Here is a 19,601-nt window from a genome sequence, read left to right on the forward strand (position 1 = left end):
TTCAGATACAGTATTAGGGGACCACTAAGGTTACATAAAAGAGACTTCAGATACAGTATTAGGGGACCACTGTATTTATAAAAGAGACTTCAGATACAGTATTAGGGGACCACTGAGGTCTATATAGAAGCAACCAAAGAACACCATAGGACCTTTAACGTGTGCGTGGCAGTGATGAAACGGTGATGTAACAGAGGAGGAGTCAGATGCACCTCTACTGCGCTCACTCAAACTGTCGGATCCTTTCCAGATGAACGCATGCCTCTACCTCGGAGCGCTCTGCCTGAGTTTCACCGACGCCAACTTCCATGTAACCGCTGTCCTTTGCCAGCTTGTTGGTTTCAGTGTGCTGCTGAAGTGGTGAATGCATCTTGATTTCCTACTGCTGAGTACTGCTGAGCTCCTAACAGGTGTCGGAGACAGCCACCCGGCCAGGGAGAGAACATGTCCAATGGGAAAGACGCAAATGCTGCAGAAAAGTGAGTAGCCTTCAGGAAACATTAGGGACACGCTGAAAGTTGTCTTTTCCCTGAATGTTGGATATCTTCGCCTTCTGGATCAGTTGGTAGGATTCGGTTTATCTTGGGAAATTGTAAAAAAAACAAAACTGTAAGGCCTACAGGAAATAATAATATTAATATAAATTCACTCTTTGCTGCACCAGGAAACGTAATTTAGTCGTCATTTCCTCGTCGTCTGCCAACCTAGGTCATTTTGGCACAAATATTTCCTGCAGCAAGGTTCAAAACCAGAGTTAGTATCAGAAAAGAGATTACTGCCAAGTAAGTGACACTAAGAAAGTTTTCACTTGTCTTGGTGCTTACATAAACAAACAGAAATCGAACGTTAATGAAATAAACAAAATATAGGCCTACAGAAAGAAATATTTACAGAATAGCTGTTTACCATGAGACATAACAGGCTGAATGGATTGAGTGCAGAATGTGGAAAATATACAGAGTGCACAAAGGGTATGTGTATAGTCCTGGATGGATGTTGATGTAAAGTGTGGGAAGAGGATATTTAATCCTGCTGTTGTCCTCTGGTCAAATCTGACCCCTTTTAAAAAAATGTCTACACATGAAATATGGATTTCTTTTTAACCAAATTACCACAAACAATGGATTGGATTCCTTACAACGCTCTTTGCAAATACAATTGATCACTGTCCTTCCTGATTAAACTCATCTGTACGTTCCTCTGATCTTAACTATTAGTCAAAATAATTCATAATTTCTGATTTTTAACTCAAATATTGAGTATAATTCTATATAGATGAGGTTTTGACCATTGATCACAACTTTCAAAAAGTACTGTAAAACTAGTGGTGTTTGTGAAAACTCAAAGTCAGAATATTTGTCTGTTTTTGACCCGGAAGAACAACACAAGGGTTAGTATATCATATAATCATTTCATATATAGGACAACACAGAAGCTGCTTTTGTGTGGTGCTGCTCTTATTGCATGATGAGCTTAGTGGAATGACTGAACTAAAGTTCAGGCAACCTTAAAGGCATGTTGATGCTGTCTGCTGTGGACCTGTTACCTGCACCACACATGGATCCCGTATGAGTTCCCCTCTCCCCCCACAGCACACCGCTCCGTGTCTTTGCCTTTTGCACCTTTTGATCCGTGTTTGTGTTTGTGCGGCAGCTCCTCACAGATGACTCTGAAAGAGTGCCTGGATGAGTGCATGGAGGCTTTGGATCTCTTCCTTAACAACCACTTCAATGAGAGCCTGGAGAGGCTGCGGCCAAGGTAACGGAATAATCCACGAGTCATGTCTGGCTCCATACAGGTTTGAACCAGCTGTTCCAGTCTAGGTTTTTCAGGTTGTAGTGTACTGCATACATGTTTTAGCACATTCACTGCATGTGGTATTCTTTTGTATGATGTCAGCAGAATTTAGTCTTGGGGGATGTTAAGAAGAAGAAACTGTGGTGTGGCCTGTGAAGTAGCGTGCTTCCTGTCAGCCACGACACGAGGGTGGGCCTTGTGTAGGCTTCACTTCTCTAGGATATGAGGTGTTTGCTGAAGCTAACGCCCAACGTCTGACTGTTTCAACAGCCAACGAAAGGCAACCCTACAAAATAAACACTATGCACAAGACGGCCTGGGACGGCAGAGGAGATAGGAAGAATAAAGAGAAGCAGACATTTGCTCTTATCTTTTCTCAGCAGGAAAATGTGCCGGTCATACACTATGCTCTTTAAATTGCTTCTGTTTGCTTCCAGTGTATAATGTTGATCCCGCCACTCCGTGTTTCCTATGCAGAGTGAATGAGAGTATGTACCATGCTCTTATTTACGCCACAGTGCTGGAAATGCAGGCCATGATGACTTTCCAGCCTGATGACATCAGCAATGCAGGAAATACCATGAAGAGTGCCTCAGAAGTGTGCCAGAGGTCAGGATATCACATGAATGTAGTGTTTTTAAGCAGGTTTAAGAATATCGTTTCACTCATTTCATAGAGTGTAATAAAAAAAAAAAAAAGTCGTCACATCTTTTAAAACCCCTTTATTCTCTCACATGCTGTCAACTCCACAGTCCATCATCCATAAGAAGGAAATTTACATGATTGCATTTACATGGACTGTTTCTGACCATACCACCAATTTGACTGTGTTTGCATTAGAGAAGCCGTAAAAAGCAGCAGCTAAGATAATGGGCACATGTAATTCGTGGATGATTGCTGTCACTGTCAGCAAATATGTGGTTAGCACGAATACTAACACCATTTCTTTTGTTGATACTAAAGTATTTTTTGGTGTTTCAGGTTTCGACGGAAGTCCCCAGGTTTGACTAACAAGTCGGTAGGGGAATCGCTCACTGAAGGTAAAAGGCTTTCGTTTCTCTTCTTCTTTTTTTTTTTGGTAAATGCAAAAGGAAAATGTGTAATTTACGTTTAATTTCTCGTATTTCAATGGGGATAACATGTACAGTTGTCTGAGTGTTCACTATTTCATAAATCCCGCACAGTTTCAATGGAGTTTGATAGCAAAAATAAAAATAGTAGCCTATCTGAACGGCTAGTGCTAATCTTTTTGATCCAACAGTAGACTTTTTTGCCGACTTACAATTTTCCACTGACATTTAATAAATCTGTAGAGAAAACAGCTCTGAAGCTGTAGCTGCAGAAAGCTACATTGTGTAAGAATTTCCCCCATCTAGAGGTGAAATTGTTAATTTTTGCATTTTGCATTCAGTGCCTCTGTGGCATGGGGAACAAAAGACCTCTTATAAATATTTTGTCTCGCCCTTGGGATCCTGAATTAACGGCCGGATGAGAGCAACTCCATCTGAGTTTAGTGGGTGTGAGGCATCCACAGATACCCGTCTGGCCTTCCGGAGTACCACACTGTTAAATACATCCTTCAGCTGCTTTTCTGGCCGGCCAGTCACCTTCTCTGCTTTTATGGAACAATTATGGAAAGCTTGTTTTTGTCTTTTACGTTCAGGTTGCCATAGCAAGCGGTTATATTAAAGTGCTCGGATTATGCTTTTTGGCTTTTTCCCTTTTCTTTATTGTTTTATATATCATTTTTGTGCATGTTATAGGTTTACAAAGTGAAAGAGCCCCAAAAGTCCACCTAAAAAAGACTTACTGTCTCCAACAAAAAACTTTGTTAACCATCTGCTCCAAACAGCTCTGCTGTAGTCCAGCCTTTACTTCAGTGACCAACATGCGTCCCTTTGTAACACACGTTATAATGCTCAACTAGCCACTAGCATGGCACACCCTCATACCCTGCTTCTGACTGGCTAGTTTTTCTCACCTAGTTTATACTCATGTGCAACTCACAAAAAAGATGGAACAGAAGTGAGAGGCCTCACTCTGTAGCTAAAACAGAAACTCAACAAACAGGGTGATAAATGAAACCATGTAAACCTATTGTGGTACTACCTATGAATACAATTATGAAACTGAAAATGAGCACTTTAAACTTTAAAATATGTTCTACCAGGCCCTTGTATGTCACCTCAAGTGTGGGTTGAAGCTTCTCATTTTCCTGGTTAGAAACAGGCGCTGGTTGGCTCTTTTAAAAACATTCTCTGAGTTTGCATTACAACTTAAGGTATGATCTATAATTCTGCATAAAATGTCCCACAACTCCCACAGTACAACAGGGGTGCTGTGACTGGTCTCTCTTGGTTTAGTTTGTAAAATAAGTTATTTTGTTTTTGCCACGTTAATTTCCAAATGAGAAGTCTGACACCAGTCCTGCAGTAAAGTGACCAGGCTGAAGTAAGCTTTCTCATGTGCAGCATTATTTTCTGTGAGAAGTCCAACCTAACATTGCTGCTGTCTACAGTCATTAATGTAATTGCAAAATTACAGAGATGACAACACGCAGCCTTGTGGTGCTCCACCATTTAAAACTAGCTTGTCTGAGTATGGTAGCATGCTAACATTTGCTAATTAGCATGAACGTTGTTAGAATTCAAATATTTGGTCATAAACCAAAGTAGTGCAAAATTAAAGACCTTTGAAATTGTTACGTTGCTAAATAAACTGTCAGAGATCAGCAAATAATTACAATCACATGTATTAGTGGTTGAGATTTTAGTCTCAGCCAAAAGTGTTTAACCAACTGACTGACTGAAATAAAAAGGAGTGGTCCCTGGGGAATAAGGTTTGATTGCAGAAAATAAGCCCCGGGGTAAACAAGTTGATGATACTTAAACAATTGTTCAGCAATCTCTTCACAGATAAACACACCAGTTTTAAGACTTTTGGAGCTTAAATGCAGTATTTGGAAGTAAAAAGCTAACACTAGGCTATGAACAAACTGCACTACAGTTGCATGACTTCAACATCTCCAACTGTAAAGTGGCAGTAACATTTAATGTCCCCGACAACTGTTGTTTACAGACAATAAAGCAAGCATTAAAATACACGAGTGGAGCATCCTTAAAGCCATGCAAAATGGCTAACCCATACGTATACATGGTCTTCCCGTATTATTTTCTGTGAGGTAGCAGTGAAACAATTTGATGCTTTATTGCGTGTTTATATTGATCCCTGTTATATTTTATTTCATGTGTCCTGTTTATGCATGTGTTTTTGCAGTGCAGCTCCACGCCGAGGTGTGTTATGCAGAGTGCCAACTCCAAAGAGCCGCTCTCACCTTCCTACAGGTGCTGTAGGCTAATCACATTTTTAAAACGTAGAAATGAACTGTAAATATCTGTATATCTAATGGAACAGCACACCACAGTTTCCACATGATCAAGACTGTTTATTTAGGAAATATATGGAACAAACATTCTACTTTTTTTACTTGTTGATTGATAATCTAAGCACCTCAATTCAATGTACCCATTCCCTTGTTTTTTTTGCAGGATGAGAACATGGTGAGTTTTATCAAAGGAGGGATCAAAGTACGAAACAGTTACCTAATTTACAAGTAAGTAATGAGAGAGAAACAGCGTGTATAATTAGGAAAAGTCAGTGGCGTTTGATTTTATTGAGCAAAAAGGCTGTATACATTATCTCAATATTTCTTCCCCACTCTTCTCGTGGTTGCAAAATGTATTTGTAGGTTTAATTAAGAGCCACTCCAACAGTTTTGCCTTCTGTAGTTTTTGAGGTAACTCTCTAAACTGTCTAAAAAAAATAGCCCCATTTTAGATTTGGAGACTTGATTCAGTAACAGAAAGTCTCCTTTACAAACAAGGCATGTGGAGTATCAGGCAAGGAGGTTCGTAAAAGATGCTGTTGATTTGCATTATGGGAAATGCATGAACAAGTGTTTTTGGAGTTGGAAAGTCCAGATATTTTGGCTTCTGCTGCAAAGAATTTGGATCATTCTTTTTTTTTTTTTTTTATCTGTATCTTACACATTTTTCTGTGAAAGTGCAACAGTAAATCACTGGAGAAACCTTTTAAGTTAGATGTGTTTTTTGGTTTTTCAAATGTCATTGTGTGTGGGGGCGACCTCTAGCTCACCCAGTAAGAGTGTCCGCCCCGTGTAGGCTGAGCCCTTTGCAGCGGCCCGGGTTTGAATCAGACCTGTGGCCTTTTGCTGCGTGTAACCCGTTTTTTCTCTCCCCCTTTCCTGTTTATCCACTTTTGCTGTTGAATAAAGGGAAAAGCCCCCAAAACTAATCTTAAAAAAAAAACAAAAAACTGTCATTGTGTAGGGCAACCTCTATTTCACCCTGTAGAGCGTGCGGCTCGCCCTATGCAGGATCAAACCTTGGCAGCGGCTTGGGTTTGATTCTGACTCTGAGGACCCCCTAGGGGTCATGGGCCCCCTGTTGAAGATGACTGCTATACAGTATCAGGTCATTATGCTGTGCTGTGTTGTAAAACTAAAAATTGACACAAATGCCTTTTTTTCATCCAGAGAACTGCATTCCTTCATACAATCTCACAACTGTCTCAAAGGACCCAGCCACGTTCACTTAGAGGGAGGAATATCATTTGGAATAGGGGCGTTTAATCTGGTAAGTCACAAAAGTAGCCCCAAACACCATTGTGTGAATATAACGGTCTGTGTGTGTGTGTGAGTGTGATCGTGTTACTACCACACAGTTCTTCTTAATTCACAGACACTCTCTCTATTTCCTCCACGGATACTCAAAGTTTTAGAGTTTGCGGGCTTCTCTGGAGACAAGGTGTGATATATATATATATATATATACACGTTTCCTGCATTATGCATTCACTCATCACCAACTCATGGATGTTTTCTACATGTGTGGTTCTGTTTTAGGAATTCGGTCTGTCTCTGCTGCATGGCGGTGCGACGGGGATGAATCTACGCTCCATGCTGTGCGCTCTGCTCGTGCTCTGCTACTACACCTTTCTCACGTTCATCCTAGGTAGTGCTGTACCCCCTCCAAAGCATCCCAAGCATCGGAGAGTCACATGATTCTAATCGTGTGATATTATCCTGTTATTGAAAATGTCGATACGATGTATCATATGTATCGTATCTCGGTTCGGTCCTCTCAGGTACGGGCGAGGGAGACGTGACTGAAGCTGAAAGGCTGCTGAAGCCTTTTCGTCTCCGCTACCCACGGGTAAGTGGCAACAAAGTGCTCACGGGATACATCACTGTCTAGGAAGTTCTGAAGGGCTTAAAGTACAGGATGTCACCGTCTTTGTTCTTTTTTTTAATTGTGTCTCTTACAAGTGACCCAATTATAAGGAAGTGCAGTAATAAAAAACTGTAGGACTAAATTCAAAAAGAAGTTTTTTAAATTTGATTTTTTTCATCTTATTTTTGTAGTTTTGGCCATCATTTCTATCAGTAAATGATAGACATTGATTACATTGTACTTACCAATGGAAGAACGTGGCAACCAAGAATTAAAAGAAGTCAGACTGTGCGACTTTGAATTACAGTTTGTTCCCTTTGTATGGCCGCAGTATGCAGAGAGGTATAATTTAAGTGGCTTAGAGTATCTAAAAACCACTTTTATTTCCATTTTAAGTTTTACATATCAGAAATTAGCTTGAGTGGTAAAATGAGTACAAAGTCACAATTGATAGAAAGAAATCGGCAAAAAGTTAAAAAAAAAGGCCCTTTATTGGTAATGAATTTTGAATGAATTCACCTTTTTCACCTCATTGCCCTTTTAATCTTTCTATTTTTAGATAGATTAGATGGATAGATGGATAGATAGATCCTTTTATTAATCTTGTTACACCGTGTTTTCATCTCACTGTATGGCAGCTCTTTCTTTTGAATCCCTCCTTCAACTCATATATTTTCTTTCTTCTTTCTATGGTCAAGTCACACCCTGATTACCTCCATCTGATACTCACTCCACCTTCCTCTCACGCAGCCCCTTCTGCATCCTCACATCCTCTTTCTTTCCTTTTTTACGTGACCTCACACACCTTCCTCTCCACCTGACTCACATTCTTTTGAATTCATAATACCTGTCTCCACTCCACCTTTTCCCTACATGCCTGCCCATCCCAGAGAACAAACTCAAAGCTCTGACACAATGTGTACCGACCCAGAATGGAAATGTCTTGGTTAAACATTGTTTAGAGTAATTGCTAGACAAGAGGTCTGCTTGCAGATAGAGGAGAAGTTAACACACACACACACACACACCAGATTGGCATACTGAGCAACACTGGAGGCTGAAATCTGTTTTTTTTTTTCTTTCCAGGGAGCAATATTCCTTTTCTTTGCAGGCAGGACTGAAGAGATCAGGGGGAACATTGATGAGGTGTGTTTTTAATGAAATGTGTCCGTGACATGGCTTGGAAGAATGTTGACTGATGATATATTTCCTGTACATTTAATCTCTTTAATAGAGCATTTTGTTCTCAGATAATCATAAGCGATTGTACATCTTGAGAGTGAGTGAAGCATGAACATTTCTGGTAATATTGACACATGTTAAGCCCCTGAGCTAGCAAAGGAACAGCAACCAATGTTAATATTTAATACACAACATTCCTCCAGAGCAGCGACCCTCGTGGGCGGAGCCAGACGTTGTAAACCTTTAGGGCTCAGGCCAAACTGGGTGTATGCATAAGTTACAGTGGCTATATGCACTAGTTTTCAAGCCATTTGATAATAGAATGTCATAAAATCTGTACATCATTTGGGAAGAACATGATAGTTGCCAAGTAAAAGGATCATTTGGGACAGCCAAGATCCAATTTTGTATCTAATTGTTCTCCAACTGTCTTCATCAGTCGGAAACCTGAAGATAACTGATATGGAAGATGATTAATTCAGTATGATGTTTCTATTTTTAAATTACATAATATAGGTAGGGTAGGAATTTGGAGTAAACAGCATTTTGAACAAAATGTGCAATTTTTATTAATGTACAACTTTTGCTCTATTGATTTGCCAGTCCAGACAAAGAGGCTGAGGGGATATGACATAAAGTTATTTTGAATCATGTAAGATAAGGGGATTTTGAGACTTGTTAATGTTCTATATGATGTAATGTCACTGATCTACTAGGCGGTGGCACTCTTTGAAGATGGCTGCAAGGCCCAGCAGGTGTGGAAGCAGTTCCACCACATGTGCTACTGGGAGCTGATGTGGTGCTTCACCTATAAGCGAGCGTGGAAGATGGCGTACTTCTACGCGGACCTGCTGAGCCAGGAGAGCCGCTGGTCCAAGGTACAGAACACAAGATGGGCCAGAGGAGAGCAGTGGGAAATTAGTTGGATGATTTCTCAAAAGAAAGCCAAAATGTGTGAATGCTTGCTTTGTTTCTCACTGCTAGGCCATGTATGTCTACATGAAAGCTGCTTACCTCAGCATGCTGGCTAAAGACGAGGCCAGGCCTTTTGGCGAGGACGAGGTCGAGCTCTTTAGGTAAATACACAAACTGCAGTTGCTCCATGATTTATCTCAGAAACATACACCACATATTCACTCACTCACTCACTCACTCAACAACATAGACATAACAACACTTCAGGATGTAAGTAAGTTGTTGTAGGTCCCCTGTATGTTTTGAGACCTATAATAATACTCTTGAATATTCTTGCTTTGAATAGTAAGTTGTGTCTGATCTAGTTTTTCCACTGAAAAGTTTATTACCTTGCTAAAAACTCTGCATATTGAACCACATTTGGCCTTAGGACTAGATGTGATGTCACAAATATTCGCCCGTACAAGGGACCACTTAAACGTTTGGGTTTACTTTCTTCGCTCTCATCAGCTTGGTTTCATGCAGCAGGAGGCAGCTGTTTTTAGTGAGAAAGCTTGAATAAACCCATTCTACACTACCTGCATAGCACCAAACGGCACAAACAAAAGTTACAAACTAGCTGGTGAACATAGTGGGGCATTGATATTTCCCTCAGGAGTTGGTGAAGACCAAAAACAGAGCTAAAAGAGAGTTAATATTGGACTTAAATTCTTCAAGTTGACAGAAGCACGAAAGCATTGCTCCGGTGTGCTGGTTGTGTAAATAACATACACTGTAAAAGTAGTGGAAATAGCATCACTGGTGTCAACCCTTTTGTTTGTTGGCTGTCGTTTTGAAGTCTCGTGTTTGGCCGTCATTGCCGATTGTCAACCCCTCCTAATTGAGTCTTCCAGCGGAGATTAAACAGTGGGTAACTGGCGCCATTTCATCTGCGTGTACGGCAGTACAGAGAATCAGCAAACTTTCCCCTAAGTTACCAGCTAATGCTGCAGGTAAAGTAGTGTTCAGAATAAAAGCAGTGTGTTTAAAAAAGTGAATTATGCTCAAAAGCCTTAGAATAGCTTTTAATTCCATAATATCAATGCATTGGGAACACTGTACATTTAATTTCAAATAAAAACATGACCCAAATTGATCAAGTTTGTGTTCTACCTTTACAGAAAGTGAAGAAAAAGGAATATTAGGCTGTTCAGAAAAATAGCAGTATTTGCATTTTTCTTTACAAACTCAAACATTTACTGTATAAACTAAAAAATGTCTTCTGAGAATTGCTTCACATCTTTGTTGCACGGAGTCAACCAACTTCTGGTACTTGTGAACAGGTATTCCAGTCCAAGACGAATGAACTACATTTCCCAATTCCTCTGCATTACTGGGTTTTGCCCCAGAAACAGCATTTATGATGTCACCCCACAAGTATTCTATGGGACTGAGGTCCGGGGATTGGGCCGGCCACCCCATAACATCAGTCTGGTTCATCTGGAATCAAGACTTGGCTCGCTTACTGGTGTGTTTTGGGTCATTGACTAGTTCAAAGACCCCTTTTCAAAGGCCTTTCCTCTTCAGCATAAGGCAACATGACCAATTCGAGTATTTTGATGTATTGAAACTGATCCATGATCCCTGGTATTTGATAAATAGGCCCAACGCCACAGTATGAGAAACATCCCCATAACATGATGCCTGCACCACCATGCTTTACTTTCTTCAGTGTACTGTGGCTTGAATTCAGTGCATAGAAGTTGTTGTCTGTGGCCCCTAGAACCAAAAAGAACAATTCTGCTCTCATCAGTCCACAGAACGTTCGGTCAGTCAATGTGTCCTTTGGCAAATTTCAACCTATTCAGTACATGTCTTCTTTTCAGCAATGGGACATGCGGGGGGGCTTCTAGCTGACAGCTTTGCTTCCCATAGCCTTCTTCTGATCCTAACAGTACTCTTAACTTTCAGTCTTCTTTGATTTTCCTGGAGCTGATCATTGATTGAGCCTGTGCCATTTTGACTATTCTTCCATCCATTTGAATGGTAGTTGATCGTTTTTTCACTACGTTGTTCAGACTTTGATGCCATTTCTAATCAAAGTGCGCTGTTCCTCAGATCAATATCTGGAACAACCCATTCTGCTGAGTATTTCAGTGCGAAGTGAACTATAACTAGCATACGCAACATTTGCTTTCTTCTTCCTTAATTATGAGCCATAACTGACACCTGTTTCTTCACAGAATCAATCACCTCACTAACTGAACACAACACTGCTATGAACATGCCCATTCAATTACATAGAATGAGCAGCATGCATGTCATGACTGTTGGTTTTCTATGACAACACTTTCTAGTAAATCTTTTGCCATGTAGAAATATTGCTTCTACCAAATTGGATTTATGAGCTTAGTGATGTTGGATTGCTATTATTTTGAACACAACTGTAGCTAGCTTGCTTGCTTGGTTGGCAGAACAAGACATTTTTAGTTGACCAAAATGTTGCAATTAACTTTGAAGTGAAAACCCACAGTGAGAGGGTGATGGTTAGCATTGCTAAGCTTCTGTCCCTATTGACATGTTGGCGTGTCACTATAGGCTCCTAAAGCATCCCCTGCCTTATATTCTATTGTAAAATAAATGGGACCATAATTTACTAAATGAACATCCTGCTGTATTGAAGAAAACTTGGAACCTCGCAATTGAAACCATTAACTTATTACTGAGGTAATCAAGGGACAAGTAGAGTAATTTTCCCATAGACTCCTATGGAAACAGACTGATTAGTGGAGTCACCTCATACTGGAAGATACATGCAGGTTTAAGGCTCTTCCACATTGGTTTCACTTTTCAGACCAGGAAGCTTTGTCCATTATTTTTTTACAGTATATGGTAAATATGCAAGTATTAGCAAACATGTCACATTTGTGTAGTTTACAGCTAGTTACACTCTCTCCAAGTGGCTCCAAATAAATAAATGCAGGTTTAAAAGGAAGTACATCAAATGTTTTAGGCACTGTCTCACTAATTCAGACCTCATGTCTTCCTTCCAAATTACTCTTCACTAATGTTCCTGTGTCTTTAGACAAGTGTCCACCTTCAAGCAGAAGATAGCAGGGAAGTCTCCCCCGACTGAGAAGTTTGCCATCCGTAAAGCCAGACGCTACAAGGCTCGCTGCCCAATCAGGCTACCCGTGCCGGTGCTGGTAAAGCTTAACACACACACACACACACAATGGCAAATATGATTGACTAAGCCTTCTAACAGTATTCAATGTTTCACTATAGGAGATGATGTACATGTGGAACGGTTTCAGCATGATCAGCAAACGACCAGAGCTGACTGAAGGCATGATGCAGACTTTGGTGGATGCAGAACGCACCCTGCTGGAGTCTCCTGGTAATGGCACTTTTCCCAAACCAAAACAAACCCCACATCCGGGATTTCACACTTTTCAGATGGCGGTTGCACGACTAAAACCACTTTTGAACTTACACATGTTCCACCAAATCAAGTTCCTTCCCGATGCGATTTTGCAGCGTCACCGTGGCTCTGCTCGGTGCTTAGCGCCGCCCAGCACGATTGGGATTGGTTTAAAGAAATGCCAATAAACCACAGCATGTTTTCCTCCCATCTCGGAATACTGTGTGGACTAGCCAGGCCCTCCTCCACAGCGCTGTGGAGGAAGATCTAGCAAAGCCAGACAACCTCAAATTTAACTGTAGACAAAACAAGATAACTTGACACTCTCCTCTACAGAAAACGAGTATTCGTTGGATGACCGGTGTCTGATCCACCTGCTCAAGGGTCTGTGTTTGAAGAACCAGGGTCTCCTCCAGGCTGCTGAGGAAAGCTTCAACAAAGTGTTTTCCAGGTGACTTCCAGTGGATTTAATTTCAAGTTATACCCTGGTTTGTTGACATGGCATGCAAGTCAAAAAACCATGTATCTTCTGTGAACAGAGACGCATCAGTGTGTGTGCACTGCATGTTAAAAACCTGGATGCAGTTTTGGCAACATGGATAAAAACAATGACCATTTAGACTAAGTTAAGACCACTTTACTTTCAAATATTAGTAGGCTATGCCATTTTCCCAAGAAGAACTAAAAGTAACAGGTCCAAAGTTATCCTGAAAATTCAATTCTATTTTATTTCTACAGCGCCAAATCACAACAACATCTCATTGTGCATTTTATAAAAGAGCAGGTGTCGACCGTCCTCTGTGATGTTATTTACAGAAACCCAACGATTCCCAAAAGAGAATGGACCTTTTAAAATAACTTTTAAATTTAGTTTGCTTATCATGTGTCAAAATCCTAACAGAAGATTTTCCTGACATTTAAGTAAACACTGAAATGGATATATTGACAATGCAATGTTTGCTTAGTTTCCTCTCAACTCACCCATCAAGTCATACAGTGAATATTTACATAGCACTGAAGATTAACAACCAGTCTTGTTTAAGTCCCACTGATAATGACTGCGTTTACATGCACGTATTATTCCGTTTTTTGCCCTTATCCAGACAAAACATAACTGAAGTGTAAAGAAATCCTGCTACTTGGCTGCTGTTCCATAGTCTTAATTTAGTACCAAAAACACAAAATACAAGAAATTGAAAATTGAAAAACACTTCTTTAAAAAGTCAATTCTTATTCCATTAAGTTAGAAAACAAAACACAGGAATTAGAATCCGATAATGACAACCGAAATATGTAATTATTCGTCTTACTAACATTACATTTGTCTTGGCTGTCTGTTCTTCTGTGTTTCACACTTTTTTCCCCGCTGTGAAATGGACTGCTCTTATTCACTTCCACAATGTCTCACATCCACACACACCTTTTAATAGTTCTCCCTTCATAAGCTTGCCTTAATCCCCAGGCAGATAAACAATAGTGGGAAACTCCTTGTCTTGCCAACCTGCCAGCAGCTAACCAGACAGAGCAGTTTATAATAGCCAGCCATCTTTGTTTAGGGCCTTGTTCCCAGACGACCAAGTCCCACTAATTTGCCAATTTCCAGTTCTAGGACTGATACCTCCATGATGATGGTGACTTAATTAGAGCACACAAGCAGACTCCACACATGTACCTTTACAGCTCTGAACACGATTGCGGAACACTATCCCGGCTCTTCCTCATTTGTAGCAACAGCGGGACCTAATGCGGGGTTGTCCCTGTAGGAGCTTTGCAAGGAAACCTGAAGAAATGGCTTCTGCTTGCATACATTGTGTAATTATTAATCGTTGGGGTTACACTTAGCTGTTTGGTCTTTACCTCTCCATCCTTTCACATCCTCTCTCCTGGTGCATCCAACCTGGCATTTGACCTGAAACCAGTCTCTCTTTCTCCTGTGTTACCTGATGTATAGGCCTAGCTAATGATCTACAACATTCTGACTAAGCTGTCTACATGGCTAAAGAAAATAAATAACGCACTAATGTTCCTGTTTACATGTAGCAGGGCATAATACGTACAAAAAAAAAGAAATTGTTTTCCAGCAGTGGCGGACTTGTTTGACTCTTTTATTCCTTTAACCAGCTTCTTGGAAATGTCTGTGTTGCGATGTTTGTGCACATTCAAAAACCTGTTGATCCCCAGTTTTTCGTAATGTCTAGAAATACAGTACGTGTGTTCTTTCTTCGGACCAGAAATGGGGCCTTTTCTTTTGGCCGAGCAGCTCTCCCCATGCTTGCGAACTGGGGTTTGTGAAAAACCATAGCAACGCACATAAGTTTGCAACGCTGTGAGAAAACTTCAGTTTAAAAAATCCAAATTGGGATTCATATTCCGAATGCGCTGTATCTAAAGAATGCTTCTAAAAAGAGAATAATACCAGCATATCCTACAAGACTTTCATTTTTTTAATTAGTTTTTGGGGGGACCTTTTAGGCCTTTATTTTAATAGGACAGCTGAAGTCAATAAAGGGGAGAGAGGGGGAAAGACATGCAGCAAAGGGCCACAGGTCGGCGTCAAACCAGCGGCCGCCACGTTGAGGGGTAAACTTCTATATGTGGGTGTGCGCTCTACCAGGTGAGCTACCCGGGTGCCAAGTCTTAATCCGAAAATTCTATATTTGGAAAAAGGACTCATTCAGAATATCTAAACAGAATATGCTGTTAACATGACCCGTATAAACTAAGGAATTTTGTAATATTGTGAATAATTGTGGAACATTAGTGTGCATGTAGTCACTGAATGGAATGACCCAGGTTTTCAAGTAGGTCCTGAGAGAAACATTTGCTTCTTGATTCATTTCCTAAGTTAGTCACCTACCTACCCACATGGAAAAACTAAACTCTTGTTCCTTGTTACAGGGAAACCTATGTTTGATGTAACTGTATTATGTGACAGTTACTCTTTATGTGTGCTCAGTGAAAAGAAGATCAAGTTTGACCACTACCTGGTGCCTAACGCTCTGGTGGAGCTCAGCCTGCTCTACATAGACCAAGGCAGAAGGGACGAGGCTATTAAACTACTGCACAAGGCCAAGTAAGTTCCTCCCTTAAAGCAGCTTCATTGATGCATACAACATCAGAGACACTATCAACTCCTGGCACATACATCCAGCAAGATGACAAAGTGGGATATCATTTGCATTCTTGTGCCCATAGAATGTTATGTGATACAGAAATGCAGTGCTTTTGTGCGGAAGTGAAGTAACCGTACTCAGTTGGGCAGAAATGTTATGTACTTTACTACCATAACACAAACCTTAAAATATGAATGACCTACAAAATAGCCCATGTTTAAGGTGTAATGTAATCCTTTACAACAGCTGTGCAATAAAGACAAATATGGATGATATTATGGACAATTATTCTGCTGGAAAACATGTGTTCAGTTTTTTTATATATACAGTATATATTTATTCATACAGTATAGATTAAACTGGCTGTTGGCTTAGCTTCTAAGCAGCATTATTCTTCTCTTTCGATTCTTGGCATGAAAGTGAATAAGAATAGTTTACTATTGCTGTAAAGAGCTTTGTTCTGTTTTTAACACTAGTTTTGTACCCTAATATGTTATATATTATATGGGTAATACAATGTATCATTGCAGTTAGTCTCTATGACAAGACTGCTGGGACAGGATAGTCCCACAATGTACAGAGAGGACCGTCTCTATGGTTACTCAGAACATAGGCCCTACAGGAACACTAGAGGTCGCTCTCTGCCTGTCACAGAACAACAAATGGGGGGTGGGGGTAATAAAATGGGTTCTTGAAAATGTAATATCTTGTAATATTCAATAAAACGCCAACACTAATTCTTTCACACCTTAACCTCCTCCACTGTTGTGACTCGTAGACACAACTACAAGGACTACTCCATGGAGTCTCGTACGCAGTTCAGGGTACACGCTGCTCTCGCAAAACTCAAGGCTGACCCCGGGGACGAGGAGGACACTCATATGTAGGACATTTCTTCCACTGGACTCTCCATTTCCCTCAGTTATGGCTGTTTTTAAACCTATATCCATTTTCAACAAGTGACTGCTGTTTGTTTTTTTATAACTGTGTTCAGGGACACCTGTCTACACAAACAGGTCATTGGACAAAGCTGAAGGCTGTTTTATAAAAGGCCGGGTGGCCCAGACCGCCTTCCAAGATCATAAAACAGTTTGACATTGTGAAATGAGGGACACTTGATATTATGGACTGCTTTCATGGTTTACGTAGAAAAAATTAACACTAAATTTGAATCAATTGATTGACAGCAACACAACCAGTTTGACATTTTATGACTTGATGAAATGTATAGTAATTACTTTAGTTTACAGAATTGAAATGGCTGATTTTTTTTTACATAATTACGTTACATAAGCATACTGGTCCGTTTTGGAATGACTGTATTTTAAGGTGTTAAGATCTAAGGCATTTTAAGATAATATAGAACCTGGTTAACTGACTGGCAGAAAAGCCCAACAGTCAGCAGCCAGGGTTCTATGCATTCATTCATTTCTCGTTCTGCATGCTTGCAGTGGAAATACATACGAGTCCATCACGCCACGGCTAGAGGGGTGAACCGTTTACAGCTGTTCTCAACTCACTGACACCGTCTTGGTGTGTTTTGAATAAATCAAAAGTCAGTGTTTACGCACATTTGTAACAGTGCATGCACTTCCCAAAAAATTCAGAATGTTTAACAAATATTTTTGCATAAATAAATTCTACATACGACTCTGTTTTGTCATTAATGATGCCCCAATTAAGTTTGTCACCTTGTAATATTTGTCCTTTTTAAACATACATTTCTTGGGCTTACCTGGTTGTGTGCGCACCATGTAGAGGTCAGTCCGTACCACAGCGGCCGCTGGTTTGATTCTGCCCTGTGGCCCTTTACTACATGCCATTCCATCTTTCTCGTCTTAAACTGTCCCGTTAAGTCCTAAAAACGCCCAACAAAAACTCTTACCCCCTCTATCGTCCTTCTAGGTCAAAACAGAAAATGAACAATTTGACGCTTTTACACTTTGATGCTTTTTAAAAAAACATTTTCATCATTTTTGTAACACTACCATCAGCATACTGTACACATCACTAACGCCAATATATTACCACTGGTTTTACACTTATTTTCTTTTTTGAATTCATCTTCAAGAAACCTCATTTATATGAATAACTTGTCAGTGTTTGTTTTGGGGGAAATAAAACACCCAAAATGTAATAAATTAGTGGACTGATCCTTTGTTTAATTTGCAAAAAGTGTTAAATGGAAGCATCCGTGTCACATTTGGACAGTTTGGATGAAAGAACCCAGAATTTCTGATGTAGTAACTTTTAACCATGGGGAAAACTTGACCCCAGGACAACAGGCGGGTTGAAAACATTTCCGTACAGCAGTGTTTATCTTTCAGGGACAGCTTAAAGCAAAATGATAAATAACATGCTTTTGAGGGTTTTGTTTACACAAAACATGGATGAGATTTTCTTTAATTCCGGCCATTACAGATGCCAACAGGTACCACAAGGTCTGAACTGGTATTCGGGTACTCTTTTACAAATGTCCCAGTGAGTTACATAATGCAGCCCACCTTCCATCTCTTTCAGTAGTTAGACCAAGCCCTAGCAGTTGTGTATGTCTGAAATGACTCCGTCTAAGACTAGGAGGAGGCAGCGGGGGGTGTGACAGGGGCCACCACCTGCTCCTCTTTCAGCCTGCGCTTCATTAGTTTCTTTTTCTTCTTCTCTTCCTTCTCTATTTCTGCCACCATTTCCAGGAACTTGGGGCTGCGGGGGTCCACTGCGTAGCCAAAGCGCTCTCTGGCCTCGGCCACCAACTTTGCACGCCGAGCTTTCTCCTCCTTCAGCTTCTGCTTGGTTTCTCGCTTCTCTTTGCGCCAGTCAGCTACCATCTTGGGCATTTTGGCCATGTTTGCTGCTAGCAGTCTCTCTCTGCGATGGAAATGGAAAAAGATTTGTAAAAGTGATGTCAATGTGCTGCATCATGCACAGATGTGCAACAGGTCGGTTGGTTCAGGTTATTGCTCCACAACTACGAGACTGATTGCCATTGAATTTGCAGTTCTTGGTTCTCGTAGGATGAATTATGTCAATCTCCATGACTCTTCGTTACATTTGTGTTTGTTTTAATTGTTTTTTAGCAAAATCACAAATGTCAATACGTACACAACATATACATGATATACTGTATATACAAATTAACACTAAAACACCTTATAAACAGTTATAAATTATTTTATTTTTAATATTTAGCAGCTAAGTGCACGTGTGGTCGCAAAACCGTTGCGCACACACACAACAAATAACTGAACTATTTTACTAATTGTTTATCGTTATTTATGCAAAAATTTAACTTACTCATTCTATATCAATGTATACTGAACTTTCCATTAGTATGCACTGAAATCAGTAAATATTCAGTCTCTACTTGGTATACAGTGCCTTGCGAAAGTATTCGCCCCACTTTAACTTTTCAACCTTTTGACACATTTAAGACTTCAAACAAAGATATATAAAAAAAAAAATTTGTGAAGAATCACCAACAAGTGGGACACAATTGTGAAGTGGAACGAAATCTATTGGATATTTTAAACTTTTTTAGCAAATAAACCGAAAAGTGGTGCGTGCCAAATTATTCGGCCCCTTTACTTTCAGTGCAGCAAACCCACTCCAGAAGTTCAGCGAGGACGGTGATAAATAGAATCCACCTGTGTGTGTGATCAAGTCTCTGTATAAATGCACCTGCTCTGTGATAGTCTCAGGGTTCTGTTGAAAGCGCAGAGAGCCTCATCAAGACCAAGGTCCGTAATACTGCTGTGGAGAAGTTTAAAGCCGGATTTGGATACAAAAAGATTTCCCAAGCTTTAAACATCCCAAGGAGCACTGTTCAAGCGATCATTTTAAAATGGAAGGAGTATCAGACCACCCCAAATCTACCAAGACCTGGCCGTCCCTGTAAACTTTCAGCTCAGACAAGGAGAAGACTGATCAGAGATGCAGCCAAGA

At 40.3% G+C, this 19,601-nt stretch overlaps 2 protein-coding genes across 4 annotated transcripts in view; one reads left to right on the forward strand and one right to left on the reverse strand.

The window, feature by feature from the left end:
- The first annotated feature begins 168 nt into the window (after positions 1-168).
- zgc:158403 (tetratricopeptide repeat protein 39A) lies at positions 169-17,312 on the forward strand. Of its 3 annotated transcripts, none has more exons than XM_034893699.1 (18): positions 169-479; positions 1,654-1,758; positions 2,275-2,406; positions 2,779-2,837; positions 5,074-5,141; positions 5,346-5,410; positions 6,353-6,452; positions 6,558-6,623; positions 6,722-6,833; positions 6,964-7,031; positions 8,136-8,195; positions 8,948-9,109; positions 9,216-9,307; positions 12,211-12,331; positions 12,414-12,525; positions 12,886-13,000; positions 15,506-15,622; positions 16,441-17,312. In XM_034893699.1, exons 1-18 carry the CDS (start codon positions 445-447, stop codon positions 16,547-16,549), a joined length of 1,698 nt encoding a protein of 565 aa, XP_034749590.1. In that variant the 5' UTR covers positions 169-444; the 3' UTR covers positions 16,550-17,312. The 3 variants fall into 3 exon arrangements, with proteins under 3 accessions (XP_034749590.1, XP_034749592.1, XP_034749593.1); XM_034893701.1 differs by having other exon boundaries at positions 170-479; positions 6,722-6,830; XM_034893702.1 differs by lacking the exons at positions 169-479; positions 1,654-1,758; positions 2,275-2,406 and having other exon boundaries at positions 5,079-5,141.
- Positions 17,313-18,108: 796 nt separating this feature from the next.
- gadd45gip1 (growth arrest and DNA-damage-inducible, gamma interacting protein 1) overlaps positions 18,109-19,601 on the reverse strand; it is a 4,151-nt gene continuing 2,658 nt past the window's right edge. Inside the window, exon 2 of the mRNA XM_034893729.1 lies at positions 18,109-18,527. Coding sequence (XP_034749620.1) covers positions 18,236-18,527 — 292 coding nt within the window. The 3' untranslated portion in view covers positions 18,109-18,235. The remainder of the gene's footprint in view (positions 18,528-19,601) is intronic.

Source organism: Etheostoma cragini, chromosome 15 (genome assembly GCF_013103735.1).
Source record: "Etheostoma cragini isolate CJK2018 chromosome 15, CSU_Ecrag_1.0, whole genome shotgun sequence".
Classification (NCBI taxonomy): Eukaryota; Metazoa; Chordata; class Actinopteri; order Perciformes; family Percidae; genus Etheostoma; species Etheostoma cragini.